This window comes from Hibiscus syriacus, unplaced genomic scaffold, assembly GCF_006381635.1.
Source record: "Hibiscus syriacus cultivar Baekdansim isolate YM2019G1 unplaced genomic scaffold, ASM638163v2 tig00111276_pilon, whole genome shotgun sequence".
Taxonomy (NCBI): Eukaryota; Viridiplantae; Streptophyta; class Magnoliopsida; order Malvales; family Malvaceae; genus Hibiscus; species Hibiscus syriacus.
Genome location: NW_024063043.1, coordinates 635,959 through 655,877, shown reverse-complemented (window position 1 = coordinate 655,877; position 19,919 = coordinate 635,959). Strand labels below are relative to the sequence as shown.

Here is a 19,919-nt window from a genome sequence, read left to right as displayed (position 1 = left end):
CGTTCATACCCGAAATATTCAAATCATTTCCATAAAATATTAAGAAATATCGTAACATAACCCATATCATTTTATTGTCATACTTTCAAGATTGGCTTATCACAAGCCAAAATATTAAAAAAAATCATTTAATAAATCATTATGAAAATATATTTATCATAATATGATTCCAAAATATTTTTTTTAAATATTTGAGGTTGACTTATCACAAGTCTTCCTCATATCATATATAAATAAGATAGAAATGCACTCACCTGATAATGCCTCACTAGAAATCCTACTATTGATATTCTTTTACTCTTAAACTTTTTCCTTTGATTTTGAATCGCTTTGAACTTGCTTTTTATCACGATCTTATGAAACTCAGGGCCACAATAGAGAAAGATGAAGAAAATTCTTGATTTTTTTCAAAATAAAAATCTAAGCTTAATTTGTCATCTTTTAATGATATAATTAATTAAAAATTCATTTATTGCAAAATGACCATTTTACCCTTGAAATCCAAGGCTTCATAACTTGCCACATTTCAATTTATTCATCCAATGGTAAAAAATAAACCAATTAGTTAGTAGTTACCAACATTGCCCTTCGAATTTTCCAAAATTTTAATTTAACCATTTTTTATCCAACGATCCAAATTGATTATAGAAAACTATCTTAAATCCAACGGTTTATATTAAATCCTACAAATAAGTCATGGAAATGACATTTTTAACCTTACTTCATCATCCTTCAAAATTTCCTGAAAATTCGATTCGATTTGAGTATTCGGATTTTTCCCCCGAACTTTATCGCTTTATAGCTTTTAATATAAAATCCGTACGAAAAATCTGACTCCCACGAAAATGTCATTCTCAGGGGTAAACTATTCATTTACGGGGCCGAATTACATAACTTTTTCAAAAATTACATTTTGATTATTAGTCAAAATTTGGGGTATTATAGAGAAAGAACCCAACACCTTATTCTTTTCATCCCTAAGGATTCCCCCAATCCCACTGCTTTTCCTGTCTCTGTTCACTGCCCCATCGACATTAACTTTAAAAAAACCAAGGGCGGAGGACTCCACAAGTCCGATGGGGAGATCGACTTCTTATACCCTTTACAAGAATCTGCCAAAGCCGGATCAACCACTAGACTGTCTAGGCGGACTGGAAATTTGGGACACTTCGCCAAAAAACCATCTTAATATGCTAAATATTGAAAAATACTAACATTATATAATTAACATAAAATGAAATGGGTAGTTTTGATAGACGGTTCTTCATCTAACAAAAACTATTGGTATTACTATAAAAATACCAATAGTTTTGATGTCGGTTTCATCGCTAAACATAAAAAATACTAATAGCATATGATTAATATAAAAAAGAAGATTAATAATTGAGGGAGCTATATGGTTATAGAACTTGTTCGATATTGCTTGTTGTACGCTTTTCCGGTAGTCAACAAACATGGTTGGCAAAAGGTGGTCTTTCACAAAGTTCTCCACAAAGGCTAGCAACCCATCATTCCTGCAATTACAGAAAATTTAGGGTACAAAAGAAAATTAATGTCAAGCTACAGCCCACTCGCAAAAGAGTTAGACCACATATTTTACAAATTCCACAGAGATCTGATAATATACAGAGAAATTTAAGGGTTTTAAATATTTTTCTCTTCCAAATCTCACTGCAAACCTTAGATAAGGGATTTGACAAAGGAAGAGCACAGTAAGAAATGGGAAATACTATTGTTCTTTTCCTAACAGCTACCATAAATAATTCTCATATCATTCACGACACTTCTTTGTAACACATACAAGCCTGGAAGGGAGAGTTACCCAAGCTGGGAATACTTTGTTGGCAGAATGGAAGCAAGTTTGTTTGTAAATTGCACACATCAGATTACAGAAGAACATTTGCAGTCTCAATGAACATGTAACAAAAATTAAGTTTCAAAAGGTGATGCTTCAGATTACTTGATTTACTGAAGCAACATAGGATTGCATGAAAGAAAGTGCAACGCCAAATTCTAAAGAAGAAGACACATGTAAATACTAAGATAATATCCTTTGAATGGTAGAAATAATAATCAACTGACCTTAGCTATTCCCTCAATCTGATCCAACAAGGAGATTATGTGACGCAATGTAACAGATCGATACCACAGCTGATGCAATTATTTATTGCGCACCCCTAGACACTGTTTAGCCTCAGTCAAGTCACCCTTTAAAACACCAATACTTTCAGAGGATTCACTGAATAACGACAAGATCTGCAGAAGAAAGGACAAATAGTAATAAAATATGAAAAAGATCAATTTCCTCTTCCAATTCCAACAAAGAAATACCAAAGAGAAATTAACACCGACATCAGAAATGGCGCCTTATGGAAGCATCGATTCATATCAGAGATAATTTGTTTTGAATGCAGATTTATTTATTTATTTTGTATGATCAGTTTGTTCAAATACATAATAGTATGGATAGTTTATATCTCCAAACTCTAACCCATCCATTATTTTATCAGGAATTAGGATTCACTACCATGAGTGTTTGATGGATGTCAGATTGATAGAGGGCTCTCTAACACAGTATGTAACCCCTCAGATCGATGCGGATAACCTGATCTAATCTGGAGTGTCACATTAGGGCCACCGGAGCGACCCACCGAAAAAAATAGCGAAAAATTTAAAACTTTTCTTAAAACATGTAAACTCATAGAATCATTTATGAGTACAAAATAAAATTTATTAGTATTCGAAATAAAACAGATCTTCAGACTCATATATAAAACAAAATACAATTACATGCTCCCTAATCACATGTACCATACTCTGCAAAAAGCATCGGAAGAACACTCTTACTGAAGTCGATAGCTGCACTGGTACAATTCTTTTAGCCTGAAAAGATGAGTAATATAGTGAGCTTCGAAAAGCTAAGTAATACAGAACTACCAGATGATGCTACATGACATGCAGATAAATGGGAAACCATAATTTCCTTATTGAATCATACGTATATCAGTGGGCGGAATAATCTGGGGTTCCCTTAGAAGTTCATCGAGTAGAAGCCATGAATCTTAGTTCATAAGAAACCTTTCATACTATCACGTTTTCATGAGGTCGAATAGGATGCCTAGTGTGTTCCATCAATACGATAAAACCATAATAGGTACACTAATCAAATGATAGTTCAGTAAAATCCCATAAACCATACTGTAGTGGAGCATTTTAAACTCGTATTTTAAAACCATCTTATAAAGAGTTAACCTAAGGGAACATCTTAGGGCCTGAGAGCCTACCCAATATAGATTTCGGGGCCGTGGGGCCTATCTAAGAACACATCTTAGGGCCGCAAGGCCTACCCGAGAATGATCTCAGGGCCGCAGAGCCTACCTAAGAGTCACATTAGGTCCATAAAAATTTTCCAGCTTGATCAGAGTTGTACTTTATATCTCCAAGATACACTTTATACAATGATACAAATCCATAAGCCATCACCGTTAAGTCGGTGCATCCATAAAACAGTAACCATAGATTTTAGTATACCACATGTTAAAACAATAAAACAATTTTTCAAAATATAAGGAACACACTAGAGAATCCAAATATTTCCAGATGCATTTTGTAGTTATCAATATGGATAACATGAACTTGTGCAATTTGATCGGATTCTAGGAATAAGATTTTATTGAAGAGAATCGATTTCTAACCGATCTAATCAGACATTTCAGATTGATACTTTAGAATTCCACTAAGTTTTCATGTGCATCAGGAAAACGTTCAGGAACCTTTATACATAATAATTCTAAATTCAGTTTACTGCTAGTGATTCCATTACCCAAACAATCAGAGGTATTCAGGAATATACTTTGAATTCATAGGATTTCAGCCCAATTGAACCAAATGAGGTATTCAGAATCTTTTCCTTCTGCGTTACTTGCATTTTCAAACGTGACCTATCTAATTTTAGATGAAAATATAGAATCGAAGATTCAAGTCATTTACAATCTATGACTATCGATCGTATTATCAAACAACTCGAGTTACACAACTCCCAAACTGATGCATGTCAACAAGTCAATTCATTATCCTTCCAGTGTATTCACTCTTTAATACCATAATACAAATCCATAGATCATCCCCATAATCATCGCTGAATAGATCTTCCAACGGTCTTTATTTTATTTCCACGTTTTAACGATATCAGGAAATACAGACGTACTTGATTCATGGTTCATAACCTATAAGGACAATTCACCATGTAAGTTCAACAGTGTTTCCAAACTTATCCAATCACCTAATTAATCATCAGTCATTGAGGTTACTTAGTTCGTTTAGTAAGCAAGTCTATCCCGGTTACTTTAGAGTTTTCCAGAATAATTCAGACGTTTATGAATTTCAAATACATGTTGTACTTCCTTTCAGTTCAATTTAGTCATATAATAAAGTCATTCTGGTATTCGTGGTTGATTTATCTCACGAATACCCACTTATTAGTACTATATGCACTCTAGAGTTGAGCTAAGCCAAGTACTTCTAGAATTATCATCGATCCAAATTTGAGAAGGCGAACAAACATTCAAGTGATATCTATATCATTCATGTAATGATATAGCACTAGCGTTGGTTGATCACTTAAGTTGTGTTCCATAACTTTTACTGGTAGCACAATATCCATGTTTATTTGGATTTCTTAATTAATCCAAGATATTTACTTATTCTAGGTTATAAGGGTATTTTGGTCATTTTGGTGCTCAGTTTTATTCCATTCATTTTAGAGCTCAAGGGTATCCAATCATTCATGAGCTTGGTGAAATTCTTGGTCATTTGCATTCTAGGGATATTCTGTTCATTATACAGATACATGTATTACAATCATTTCCTTCCGTCCGATCTTATTATCGAATTCAAACTTATCATTTATTTCAGTCATTTCGAACAATTCCGAAAAAATATCACCATCGATAAATTATTATTTTTCATGAACTTACTCAAGTCGGAGATTTCTAGGTTAAATGCCTTTTCTGATGATACTAACGGATTATCAGAAATTTTCCATACAAAAATAAGATCTCAACAATCAAATCAGTAATTTATCGGTTTAAAAACAAGTTCTCATGTTACTTCCTCCTTCAGAGTCAACTTGGATTATTTTTACCTCTCAAGGGCATTTTCATAATTTCTTAACCAGATAATTTCGGTATTAACTCTTAACGAAAATAATTATACTTTAGAAATCCAATGGTTAATTGCTTTCCCGAGCATTCTTTGATCTCGAAATGATTCCTTAACAGACTTATAGTATTTTGCACAAACTCTTTTGGGGTTAAAAACCAGTTATCCAAATTTTCTAAGCAAAACTAACATTTCTTTTGCACATCTGTAATTTTATCGGATCAATATGTCTTTTCAGAGTTATTAACCAACTTCCAAGAACAATTATTGTCATCTTACAACATAAGGATATTTTTGTAATTTTACCCTACCGAAGTATTCTCATAATTTCCCATCCAAGTACCTTTAACATTTAACCTTTGATTATAAGCTACAAATCCATGATAATACCTTTATCACTAATCACAGAACTCATAATTTAATTCTAGCATTCCATCCATTTCTTATATCAGTCATCTAAGCCATATTCATTTACCGAATTTTTATTGTATTCGAATCATGTGTAAAACTTCATTAATTACACATATGAGACCAAACATTTCCATTCATGCATTTACCAATACCAATATGTTTCATAAAGCATGAAAAGGTAGTAATGTATTACCTCAATTTCCGTGCAATATTGATCGACCGTAAAAATTCCATTTGAACGCCTTTGATCTTTAATTCAACTTCTAATAATTCCTCAGATACATATCAACATAAATTATATAAAAAACGGAGCTTAATTGAGATAAACGGATCGAATCGGATGATAAATCAGTTAAAACCAACTTACCGATTTTGAATTTGGCGAAACGGACTTCGGATTCGGATTCAGGATGTCGAAAGCATAAAATATGACTTTTCAAAAATTTGGAATTTTCGATCAAAGTCAAAGTCAACGGATTTGACTGGAAATTTCGAGTCCTTCGGGTCTGAATTACGAAAAATGGACTACGAAATTGGATTTGGAACGTTGAAAAATATCATGATAGGTATACTCGGTCGAAGTCAAAGGTCGTTTAGTGCCCGGTCAAAGCCAGTCGAAGTTTTGGTCAACTGTGGTCAACGGGTCGGGTCGGGTTATAACCGGTCAAACCGGCCAAAACATGAGCAAAATCGGTCAAACCGATCATTTTTTTCTTCCCCACACGCAGTGGCGGCGCGTGAACAGTACCCTGATGTCAGAAAATTCCCGAAAAAATTCCTAAAAATTATTTTAAGTGATTTCGAGATACTTACAAAGCTCGGTTCAAATTTTTGAACGGCGGAGAGCTCGATTTCAACGAATCGGAAACTTTGACCGCTTCACCTCCTCACGCTCAGCCGTCGACGGAGACCAAGGATGACACCAGTGGACTCGGAACGATGCAAGGAACACGATGGTGCGGGAGGTGTCGTAAACGGATAACCCGATCATCGTGAATCGATGAAAAACCAACTAAAGTCGAGTTATTTCCGACGATACTTTCGACTGAAATTAACGACGAACGGTGACGATTCATGATGAAAGGTTTGAGAGGTTTTGTTCTTTGGTCGACAACGAACATGATGGTGGTTTCGGTTCGTCGATCGGTGGTCGAACGGCGAGTAGATCGGAGTTGAAAGAGGGGTTTGACGGGAGAGAAAAAACTGAAATTTTTTTCCAGAAACATACGGGAATGAGGGGTTTATATCATCTCATAAATAAAAATGGTTAAATCAAGAATTTAGCCACTGAACTTCCTGCACTTCATAAAACGATCTGCCAACTTTAAAATTTTACAATTTAACCAACTGTTTCTTTCAAAATACCAATTAAATCCACCACTTTATAATTTTTTAATTTTAGCACCTAAATTGGGGTGTTACAATTCTCCCCTCCTTAAAAGAATTTCATCATTGAAATCCATTCATGTCACATAATTGCATAAATAAAACTTCCATCAGTTCTTTCAAATCTTTCAGTAGCTTTTACAAAAGTACGATTCCTCGACTTATCCTTAACTAGCTGAGCATACATTCTTATCATAAATTTTCCTTATTTCAATAAAAGAATCCGAAAAAAAATTTCCTTGAGTAATCAATTCAGTCTTTGTTATGAGAATAGGCTCATAGAGCAGTAGCATATCCCAATTTCATTTCCGGAGTTGAATCGAAATTTCTTATATGAGTATCTCTCACATAGCTGATGAGATACTTTACAGAGTTTAGACAGACGTTACTGGTATTCCTTTTTGCAAAGGTAGAGTCTTAACGAATAAAAACTTAGGTTTACTCATTACAGATAGGGACTTAACCTTGGAGTTCCGGCTCAGAGAGGTACGATTGTATTCTAGGGGCATGTATTGATCAAACATATTTTGACATTCGACCGGCCGGTCTATCTTGAACAAAATTTGACTCAACCACGGCTCTGATACCACTAAATGTAACCCCCTCAGACCAATACGGATAACCCGATCCGATCTGGAGTATCACATTAGGGCCACCGGAGCGACCCACCGAAAAAAATAGCGGAAAATTTAAAACTTTTCTTAAAACATGTAAACTCATAGAATCATTTATGAGTATAAAATAAAATTTATCAGTATTCAAAATAAAACAAATCTTCAGACTCATATATAAAACAAAATACAATTACATGCCCCTTAATCACATGTACTATACTCTGCAAACATCACCGGAAGAACTCCCTTACTGAAGTCGATAGCTGCACTGGTACAATTCTTTTAGCCTGAAAAGATGAGTAATATAGTGAGCTTCGAAAAGCTCAATAATACAGAACTACCAGATGATGCTACATGACATGCAGATAAATGGGAAACCATAATTTCCTTATTGAATCATACGTATACCAGTGGGCGAAATAATCTGGGGTTCCCTTAGAAGTTCATCGAGTAGAAGCCATGAATCTCAGTTCATAAGAAACCTTTCATACTATCACGTTTTCATGAGGTCGAATAGGATGCCTAGTGTGTTCCATCAGTACGATAAAATCATAATAGATACACTAATCAAATGATAGTTCAGCAAAATCCCATAAACCATACTGTAGTGGAGCTTTTTAACCTCGTATTTTAAAACCATCTTACAAAGAGTTAAACTAAGGGAACATCTTAGGGCCTGAGAGCCTACCTTAGATAGATTTTGGGGTCGTAGGGCCTACCTAAGAACACATCTTAGGGCCACAGGGCCTACCCGGGAATGATCTCAGGGCCGTAGAGCCTACCTAAGAGTCACATTAGGTCCATAAAAATTTTCCAGCTTGATCAGAGCTGTACTTTACAAATCTGTATCTCCAAGATACAATTTATATAATGATACAAATCCATAAGCCATCACCGTTAAGTCGGTGCATCCATAAAACAGTAACCATAGATTTCAGTGTACCACATGTTAAAATAATAAAATAATTTTTCAAAATATAAGGAACACACTAGAGAATCCAAATATTTCCAGATGCATTTTGTAGTTATCAATATGGATAGCATGAACTTGTGCAATTTGATCGGATTCTAGGAATAAGATTTTATTGAAGAGAATCGATTTCTAACCGATCTAATCAGACATTTCAGATTGATACTTTAGAATTCCACTAGGTTTTCATGTGCATCAGGAAAACGTTCAGGAACCTTTATACATAATAATTCTAAATTCAGATTTACTGCGAGTGATTCAATTACCCAAACAATCAAAGGTATTCAGGAATATACTTTGAATTCATAGGATTTCAGCCCAATTGAACCAAATGAGGTATTCAGAATCTTTTCCTTCTACGTTACTTGCATTTTCAAACATGACCGAAGTGATTTTAGATGAAAATATAGAATCGAAGATTCAAGTCATTTACAATCTATGACTATCGATCGTATTATCAAACAACTAGAGTTACACAACTCCCAAACTGATGCATGTCAACAAGTTAATTCATTATTCTTCCAGTCTATTCACTCTTTAATACCATAATGCAAATCCATAGATCATCCCCATAATCATCGCTGAATAGATCTTCCAACGGTCTTTATTTTATTTTCACGTTTTAACGATATCAGGAAATACAAACGTACTTGATTCATGGTTAATAACCCATAAGGACAATTCACCATATAAGTTCAACAGTATTTCCAAACTCGTCCAATCACCTAATTAATCATCAGTCATTGAGGTTACTTAGTTCGTTTAGTAAGCAAGTCTATCCCGATTACTTTAGAGTTTTCCAGAATAATTCAGACGTTTATGAATTTCAAATACATGTTGTACTTCCTTTCAGTTCAATTTAGTCATATAATAAAGTCATTATGGTATTTGTAGTTGATTTGTCTCACGAATACCCACTTATTACTACTGTATGCACTCTAGAGTTGAGCTAAGCCAAGTACTTCCAGAATTATCATCGATCCAAATTTGAGAAGGCGAACAAACATTCAAGTGATATCTATATCATTCAGGTAATGATATAGCACTAGCGTTGGTTGATCACTTAAGTTGTGTTCCATAACTTTTACTGGTAGCACAATATCCATGTTTATTTGGATTTCTTAATTAATCCAAGAAATTTACTTATTCTAGGTCATAAGGGTATTTTGGTCATTTTGGTGCTCAGTTTTATTCCATTCATTTCAGAGCTCAAGGGTATCCAATCATTCCTGAGCTTGGTGAAATTCTTGGTCATTTACATTCTAGGGATATTATGTTCATTATACATATACATGTATTACAATCATTTCCTTCCGTCCGATCTTATCATCGAATTCAAACTTATCATTTATTTCAGTCATTTCGAACAATTCCGACAAAATATCACCATCGATAAATTATTATTTTTCATGAACTTACTTAAGTCGGAGATTTCTAGGTTAAATGCCTTTTCAGATGATAATAACGGATTATCAGGAATTTTCCATACAAAAATAAGATCTCAACAATCAAATCAGTAATTTATCGGTTTAAAAACAAGTTCTCATGTTACTTCCTCCTTCAGAGTCAACTTGGACTATTTTTACCTCTCAAGGGAATTTTCATAATTTCTTAACCAGATAATTTCGGTATTAACTCTTAACGAAAATAATTATACTTTAGAAATCCAATGGTTAATTGCTTTCCCGAGCATTCTTTGATCTCGAAATGATTCCTTAACAGACTTATAGTATTTTGCACAAACTCTTTTGGGGTTAAAAACCAGTTATCCAAATTTTCTAAGCAAAACTAACATTTCTTTTGCACATTTGTAATTTTATCGGATCAATATGTCTTTTCAAAGTTATTAACCAACTTTCAGGAACAATTATTGTCATCTTACAACATAATGATATTTTTGTAATTTTACCCTACCGAAGTATTCTCATAATTTCCCATCCAAGTACCTTTAACATTTAATCTTTGATTATAAGCTACAAATCCATGATAATACATTTATCACTAATCACAGAACTCATAATTTAATTCTAACAATCCATCCATTTCTTATATCAGTCATCTAAACCATATTCATTTACCGAATTTTTACTGTATTCGAATCGTGTGTAAAACTTCATTAATTACACATATGAGACCAAACATTTCCATTCGTGTATTTACCAATACTAACATGTTTCATAAAGCATGAAAAGGTAGTAATGTATTACCTCGATTTTCGTGTAATACTGATCGACCATAAAAATTCCATTCGAACGCCTTTGATCTTCAATTCAACTTCCAATAATTCCTCAGATACATATCAACATAAATTATATAAAAAACGGAGCTTAATTGAGATAAACGGATCGAATCGGATGATAAATCAGTTAAAACCAACTTACCGGTTTTGAATTTGGCGAAACGGACTTCGTATTCGGATTCAGGACGTCGAAAGCATAAAATATGATAAATCAGTTAAAACAGATCGAATCGGATGATAAATCAGTTAAAACCTCCTCACGCGCCGCCGTCGACGGAGACCAAGGATGACACCGGTGGACTCGGAACGATGCAAGGAACACGATGGTGCGGGAGGTGTCGTAAACGGATGACCCGATCATCGTGAATCGGTGAAAAACCAACTAAGATCGAGTTATTTCCGATGGTACTTCCGACTGAAATTAACGACGAACAATGACGATTCACGACGAAAGGTTTGAGGGGTTTTGTTCTTTGGTCGACAACGAACACGATGGTGGTTTCGGTTCGTCGATCGGAGGTCGGACGACGAGTAGATCGGAGTTGAAAGAGGGGTTGACGGGAGAAGGAATGGGTTTATATCATCTCATAAATAAAAATGATTAAACCAAGAGTTTAGCCACTGAACTTTCTGCACTTCATAAAACAATCTGTCAACTTTAAAATTTTACAATTTAACCAACTGTTTCTTTCAAAATACCAATTAAATCCACCACTTTATAATTTCTTAATTTTAGCCCCTAAATTAGGGTGTTACACAGGATCCATGATCAAAGGCATAATTTGAGATTTAAATACTCAATCAATGGACATAGTTTATTCTCTATATTAGATGTCCCGAATGAGTGTTTTAACTTAAAATTCTGAAGAAAAAGAACAGTTAGTAACAAAAAATGGAAAAGCACAGTTTCCTAGTATCATTTCAACAAAGAGAAAGAAAAGATAGAGAAAACGGTACTGACATGAGAAATGGCAACAGATGGAAGTGTCATATCAGAGAGTTTTCAAATTTGTTTACTCATTATTGGTTCATACATATAACAGTGTGGATCATTCATGTCCTTCAAACTCTTATCCATCCATTATTTAGAGGGATCCCTAACATAGGATTGATGATCAAAGGCATAATTAGAGATTTAAATACTTAATCCATGGACATAATTTATATTCTATATTAGAAGTCCAAAATGAGTGTCTTGATTGAAAACCAAAAGTTTATTATTCTACTTTTTCACATCATCTTAATTTCGAATCCAAAATGGAATCATTCTTCCTCTTCCCACATATTTAGCCATCTTTAGGCTTCCTACATTTTACGAGGGCATCATTTATTGTACTACCATTGGTCTTGTAAAGCATTCATTTTCCAAATTTTCACTAGCAATTTCTTGTGCATAAATAGAGATGGAGCAAGTAAAGCTAATTTTGTAAAGTTAACAAAGCATTTGAAATATATCTATGGTTTGAGGGAGTGTTAAACTATTATCACTCCTTACTTTCAATTGAATTTTAAGTTATGCTGTTTTACTTTTACTAATTAGAATAGTTTAATCAATCAATAGATTCTTGATACTATAAGTAACATTAAAAGAAGTGCACAATCTATAAACTGATTGCTAGAGTTAATAACTTTCATAGAATTTTGTGGTGCTAAAATAACTAGTTAATAGTACCATTTTTCTTAAAATGTCCTATTCTCAGTTCAACCAGCTGGATCAGTCTATTCAACATGATTAGTATTTGATATAATTGTTAAGCATCCAACCTAAAACCAGTTGGTAATAGGTGGAGGGGACCAACCTCAACATAAAACCACAAGAAACCTAATATTTAACATATGTGGAACAACTCCACTTAACACTCCTCAATAATCGCCATTGCAACTGAACCCATTACGAGGACAATCTTTAGGGCAAAAGAAGAAACATATAATTACCAAAATTCTATTGATTAACAAAATAAACAACAGTAGTAGGGTTCCTCATTCTTGTGAGAGGTTTGCTAATATCTTCAGTGTCACCACACCTAATTGTAAGTTATTCGTCTATAACTAGAGAATTTTTAATCTTTAAGGGAGATAGTCCCTAAAGCATAATAACTATCCTCAAAAGAAACCACAATTTACCAAAAGAATTGAATTAGCGATATTAGCATTTATGACATATAATTATGGTGGTTAATGGCTTTTTTCCGTATTTTAATTTTCCAACAAGACTTAAAATAAAAATCGCATGATTATAATTTGAAACTACAGAACAATGTTCCATATAACCTATCCGAGTGTGGACCCAACGTTACCCAAAATAGAGTTACTGAGAAATATATGAACACAGATAAATGAGCCCAGGAGAAAAAAAATACCACAATGGTTTTTGAAACAAATTAATTTTCCGCTAGAAAAACAAGAAATATGAAACTTAAGAAGCACAATGTACAAAAGTTTAGCTTGGGAAGAAGCCAATAAAGAACCTGAGAATAATTTTGAATTGCTTTGTTGAAGTCCCCGTGGTAAGCATGCACAACTTCATCTACAACTTCACTTTGTTCCTTCAAAATCTGGAGCTCACCTTCACGATCTTTTGATGTCAGGATACGGACAACACGAGGAAGTGAATCAAAACGTGCAGCTGCCCGACTCTCATCTATTCTTGAAAGTTCATCCCTTAAATTCCTCCTTCCAATGTACATTGGGTTACTTATGTAGCGTGACGGTTATGAAGGGGTTTTTTTAATGAGACCCTTTTTCTTATCAAAAAAAAAGTTCATACCTTAAATGCTGCATTTAATCATATGCAATCCGAAGAAGAACCTTGAGAAAAATCCTAAATCATGCAAGGTAACCTAAGAACCATTCTTGAAGGTTCATCCCTTAAATACTGCATTTAACCATAAACAATCGGGAGAAGAACCTTGAGAAAAATCCTAAAAACATGTTTTTTTAATAGCTTAAAAACATGTAAGGTAATCTCAGAAATGCATCATTATGTTCTACCAAGTTTATTAAATTGTTCACCGGAACAGGTGCTTGATAACATTAAATCAAGTTGCCTACCAATCAACAAAATCATACCATCCGAGTAAAGCATCCTATTTTAAACCATAGTAACAATCAGAATATTATTCCAACTCCACTCAACCAGCCTCAAGATGATTGCCAAATTTTGCAATAATCATGACACATTTTTGCTGTTGCTTTTATTACTTACTTTTTACTTCTATACACAGAAAAGAAGGTTGTTTGAATACAAAAAGAATAATACTTTCATGAATAATTAAATATTTTATTATTATTATATTTTTCCCTGAGAACAAAGCACGTGAAATTTACATGTATATAGTTTGAATTAGTGTTAGATTTAAGTCTTTTATTAATGGTTAACCAGTCGCAATTCCTGTTCTCGACAATCTTTTACAAGCAATGGCAAAAACAATGGAATAAAGCAACAACCTATGCCGCTATGCGGCTCCAACTCTGAACGTCTTTGAATTCATTTTCTGAAGTTATGGGTTCGACACATATTCATGTATGGGGATAAAAACACGGTTCCCCAAACATCTACAAAAAGCATGAAAAACATAGAAAAAATGGAACACGTGTCAGATATATAACTGTATTCGACACTCGATCCAGAGTTCAAGTAACATAGGCAACAACTAAATATACCATAAAAAATTAGGACCAGAAGAAGAGTGAATTGAACTTACTTCTTTATCTGGAGGAATGGGAAATCCATCAAACATTCCCATCGCGAAGAGCCTTTCACTTCTCCCACGCTAAAAACCTGAAAAACAGTAACTCAACTAGTTGCAACAAAGCCTTTAATCCACCTGAAAGGGAAACTCCAGGAAAAAAAATAAAAAAGTAAACATTTTATTCACTACGTTCTTAGAGCTCAGTGCCGGTAAGGAGAACAGTTGAGATGAATGTTTACACTAATAATAACAGTAAGGAATTACTAAAATATATATATACACACACGTCACAATTCTCTTTTCAATCAAGCTATCGTGCTTTTACCCGTACTCTTTTCAATTTAATATGAAGACGACATACACTGATCTTTTTAATTTGCTCTATACAATCGTAGGGGATTTTTTATTTACCTTATATAGTTATGGAATCTTCATATATAATTTGAAGACACATAAAACACATTATATTTAGATTGATACTGTTTCTTTAGAAAATAATTTCCGAGATGAATTATATTAAAAATAAAAAAAAATCAATTACATTATCTCAGTAATTTTACCGCTTTTACCGGGTAAATATAAAAAATGAATAAAATCCAAAAATCGAGAGGAACGCGTTCAGATCCAGCACGCAGGACACCAGAACGTATGAAATTTCAAGCAAAGCGAAGTTTGATTAAATCACCAAATAAAAAAAGAAATTGAAAAGAAAATTGAATTTTCAACATGGAAAATTATGTGATTCAGAGAATTAAACAGATCAAATCATTTTCTGGACTAAATAAAATCTCTAAAGCCATGAAGAACAAGAAAAAGAAGATAACTGAAACCGTGAATCAGTGAACGAAAAACGAAGGTAAAGTGAGCTTTCATCTCTTCCAGGCTACCTACAAAGAGCTGTCCTTCCGAAGCACGTGTCACATTTGATACGCCGAGCTCGCGTAAAATTCAGACCCCTTCAATTGCAGAAGAAGAAGAAGAAATGTCAATTTATTAGACCAATAAGAAAATTAGGAGAAACAAAGGAGAAGGAGATCAACTTTTTATTAGAGCAATATTCGTAGGTAAACTACAAATTTAATCATCTTTGTTTTATTGTTTATAGTTTTGATCAATAATTTTGAAATATGTATGATTCAATCACTTAATTCTTTTATTTATTATATTTTAGTCATTGAGTCTAACTTCTGTTACATGTGATACATTAATTAATATAACGACCCAAATTTTGGATCAATGTTAATGTGATGACTTGAGTCTCGAAAATCATTGATGCAGTTTTTGGCGTTCGAACTTATGATTTCTAAGAAGAATAATGATTTCTTTAATCATTGAGTAAGTTGGTTCGTACATCATAGATTTAGGTTTCGTTTGAACTTGTATGATTAGTACTATAAATAAGACGAAATAGATCACAAGCTACTTGATATCAATTTAATCAAAGTTCAGTTAACATTTGATTCGAGCTCGACTCAAATTTTAACGAGTCGGAACAAGTTACTTGATATTCGATTCGTAAAACTCACGAACAACTTGAAAAAAATAGTAATATAATAATTTTTTAAGTTTTTTATTGAAGTATTAATGATATTAACATTTTACATGTTGTTTTTAAATATAATATATGTAACAATTTCGTGTACTCCAAGATTTAGATTCGTGTTCGAGTTGAGCTTCAATTTTTTATTTAGAGTGAAGCTTGAAAATTTTAAGCTATTGAGTTTTCGAGTCAAATTGACCTTCAATTTTTTATTTTAAATTCAAAATCAACTTGATAATTTTAAATTCATAAATTTTTAAGTCAATTTAGTTTTAAGATTTTTAAGTCGAGTCAATCTCAGCAACACTAAATTCGTTGACACCCTTGTGACTTCTTAGATGAGAGATTAAACCTATTAGAGTGTGTTGGTAATGCTCAATCCCACATAGTATTGGAAACACTATTGGGAATGAGTATTTATAGTATGGAATTCTCACTTCCTTGTTGAGTGAAAGAGAACAAGGGGGACTCTCGTGCATTGCCGCCGCCGCCGTCCGGCTCGGCTCGGCTCGTGGTTGTGGTAATACGTGTCAAAAGAGAAAATTCTTGAGGAATTTCTCTTTGAAAGAAATAAATGGAAAAATGTGATGTATCTGGACTGATTTCCAGCTTTGTACAAATGAGACAAGCTGTTAATATCAGGAGTTACAGGAGTTATTTGATTTAATTCCATGGGTTACATGATATAATTTCGGGAGTTATAACAGCTGAACAATGATGCAATGAACCTGGACTATTTTTGAGTCAGATTCATCTATACGTTTCAACTGTTACAAAAGAAAAGATTTAATCCTGAAATTTTATAGACAATTTTAACCCTATTTCTAGCCTATAAATAGAGGGCTATATTCAGCTTCTCAACTTACTCTCAACATTCACAATTCACTGTCAAAGTGTTTTCTACAATTATTCTTTTTGTTCTTCCCGATAAGAAGAGAAATACCACCGGCAGTCCACTCCGATTTCGGATGTACGAAATTCGGAGCGACCGTGTTAACCTCGAGGGACGGTCCGCCTACTGCAGCGATTACACACATCGGGGCGAATTCGTTTCTAAGGCAGTGGTTATACCACGATACGATTTACGAATTTGTTCCTTTTAATTACTGTTTATATTTCCAGTCAGTGCTAACGGTGTAGTTTTACAGTTCATATATCTATAAGAGTGAATGCAAATGATATTATAACTATTTTTTTTTCTTTTCCATGTCCTTTCACCATAAATAATAGAGAAAATAACCTCAGTGACCAAAAATCCCATATAATATACGATTTTAACCAACTTTTTCCGGATTTGCCAAAATGACCAACAAAATCGCAATGCGATCGCTAATTCGTAACGCGATCTCCATTATCGCAAATTCGCGTTGCATTTTCGCAATGCAATAGTTGAAAATCGCGTTGCGATGGTCTACAGTATCGTTGCGATGGTCTACAGTATCGTTGCGATTTTCCCAATTCGCAATGCGAATAAGTAAATCGCAACGCGAATTGGGAAAATCGCAATGCGAATAAGTAAATTGCAACGCGAAAATAAGTAAATCGCAATGCGAATTGGGAAAATCGCAATGCGATACTGACTATCGCAATGCGATAATAAAAAATCGCAACGAGATACTTACTTTCGCAACGCGATACTGACTTTCGCAACGCGATAATACATAATCGCAATGCGATTTTCAAAGCGCCATTAGTATCCTGGCCAAGTATTTTATTTTTAAATTCCAAACATGAATATTAATATATTGGAACACTGAACTGTCCACAGTATATCCCGTAATCGCAACTCATAACCTAAAACCTAAAATCACAACTCAGTCCCATCTCCATCTCTCACTCTCTCACCCATCTCCGACGAAATCCGTCCCCATCTCCGGCGAAATCCGTCTATCTAAATCTCTCAGAGCCACCCTCACAATCAGAAATGGAAAATCAACCAAATCAACCAACGAGGGTTAGTTTTTTTAATTATTTTCTTTTTGAAATTTTTGCATTATTATTAGGTTTTTCATATTGAAATTGATGATAAGTTTACTGGTAATTTCAATAATAGATTAATCATTTCACTTAGATTGCTTATTAAATCAACCAAGAATCGTAACGCGAAATGCAAATCGCAACGCGATTTTAGTTTCGCGTTGCGATTCTCTCGTTGCGATAGTCATTTTCGTGTTGCGATTTTCATTTTCAGAAACTATTCTGCTTCTGCAAATTGAAACTTGAATGAATTGCATTACTTCAACCAAAAAACAAAGACAAATACGAAATTCACAGTGTTGCATATTTAAGTTTGAAGAATAAACTACTACTATTTATGTTTATTATTGTTTTTGGTATATCTTCACAGTGTAGTTTTTGGTATATCTAATTTAGTATGTTTATTGTTTTTGTAGAACTTTTATTCGGCTCAATTGACCTTAAGAAATAAAGTCAGCCTGGCCAAAACAATTGCGTCGAAGCTTTCACCTGCACAAAGAAAAATGTTTGAGGATACATGCTTCGGGCCATGGCTGAAAGTATAACATCCCGGTGGAGATGCGATGTTGACACACCTGTTTCTTCAAACCATGACTAGCGATCTACCAGAGACTATACAACGTCGTGATGAAGAGATATGGTTTGATTTTCCACCGGCGTATACGTGTTTTGGGCGGGAGGAGTTTTGCTTAATCACCGGTCTACGCTTCGGACACGATGATGTAGGTCGGTACACTAGACACATTACCCGCCCATCATGGCTATCCCGGGTTTTTCCTGAGCTGGAGAGGCCGAGTCTACACGTAGAAGACCTGACAAGATTTTTCAATAATAAAGATGGTTTTACTCGGATAGATGACGTCGACGTTGTCCGAGTATGCCTTCTAATTCTTTTGCATGCCGGCTTTTTAGGCAGAGAGGCCAGACAACCTATTCCAAATGATCTAATCAAATTGGTAGAAGACCTAAATGCGTGGAACCTGTTTCCGTGGGGCTCGTATTTATGGAAAGATACATGGAATAAGTTATCGTCTGCCTTGGATGATCGAAAAAGTTTGCATGGCGATGGTTCCAAATACACTTTGACAGGCTTTATTTGGGCCTTTAAGGTAAGAATTTTGATATGATGTTTCCAAAATTATAAGTAATTATTTAACAATTACTAATGTTTGTTATTATATTGTTTGTAGATTTGGATATTTGAGGCCTTTCCCGCCATGAAGACATATGCAATAAAAACTTCAAATGATATTCCCAGGGCTATTTCCTGGAAGAGGAAACGGACCTTGCAATGGGAAGATTTACTACGGTATACGACAATAAATAATGTAAGTTAACATAATACTACCATATGTTTATAAACAAGTTATTACTAGTACACGTTTAACTTTGTTTGAGCTTTTATATTGTTAGGAGGCCAACACTCCTCTACAGAGGCTGACACCCACGGAAGCTGAGCTTGCCACTGATTGGTGGCAAGCTAGTAAGCGTTTTTTTGATGGAACGGTTGATGAGCAGCCTCCACTTCGGGAGCCATCACCTCGCCCAGAGCTATCACCTCACCCAGAGCCATCATCTGATCGACCCGGCTATACACCTCCACAACGACAGCCATCACCTATTATGTCACATCATCGAGCCTCTTCTCCACCATCACCGCAAGATAGGCGACCGGCAAAGATGCCATGACGTTTATCTCCCTGTTCTCCACCTCCACCTCAACGGGATGAGTTAGGGGAGTTACGTGATGAGGTCAATGCCTTGCGTGAGGAGGTCGGTACTTTACGCAAAGACGATGGTGCATGGCGTGTTGAGGTGTCTACATTACGCGGTGAGGTAGCCGCTCTACGTGAGATGGTAGCATCGTTGCAGAATGAGGTTCATACTCTACGCAACGAGGTAAGTTTAAGATTTTTCATACTCGTAATTC

The 19,919-nt window shown here is 34.5% G+C and overlaps 1 protein-coding gene and 1 long non-coding RNA gene across 3 annotated transcripts; both read right to left on the bottom strand.

The window, feature by feature from the left end:
* Positions 1-1,181: 1,181 nt before the first annotated feature.
* Positions 1,182-1,875, bottom strand: LOC120157820. Its single transcript, XR_005519171.1, has 3 exons — positions 1,823-1,875; positions 1,346-1,514; positions 1,182-1,210 (listed from the first exon to the last, which is right to left on the bottom strand). It is a non-coding gene; the product is annotated as an uncharacterized LOC120157820 (long non-coding RNA).
* Positions 1,876-2,084: 209 nt separating this feature from the next.
* LOC120157774 (exocyst complex component SEC8-like) lies at positions 2,085-15,457 on the bottom strand. Of its 2 annotated transcripts, XM_039168803.1 has the most exons (5): positions 15,360-15,425; positions 14,485-14,607; positions 13,548-13,555; positions 13,249-13,441; positions 2,085-2,256 (listed from the first exon to the last, which is right to left on the bottom strand). In XM_039168803.1, the coding sequence occupies exons 2-5, from the start codon at positions 14,524-14,526 to the stop codon at positions 2,161-2,163; spliced, it is 339 nt and encodes a 112-aa protein (XP_039024734.1). In that variant the 5' UTR covers positions 14,527-14,607; positions 15,360-15,425; the 3' UTR covers positions 2,085-2,160. The 2 variants fall into 2 exon arrangements, with proteins under 2 accessions (XP_039024734.1, XP_039024735.1); XM_039168804.1 differs by lacking the exon at positions 13,548-13,555 and having other exon boundaries at positions 13,249-13,449; positions 15,360-15,457.
* Between the last annotated feature and the right edge of the window lie 4,462 nt (positions 15,458-19,919).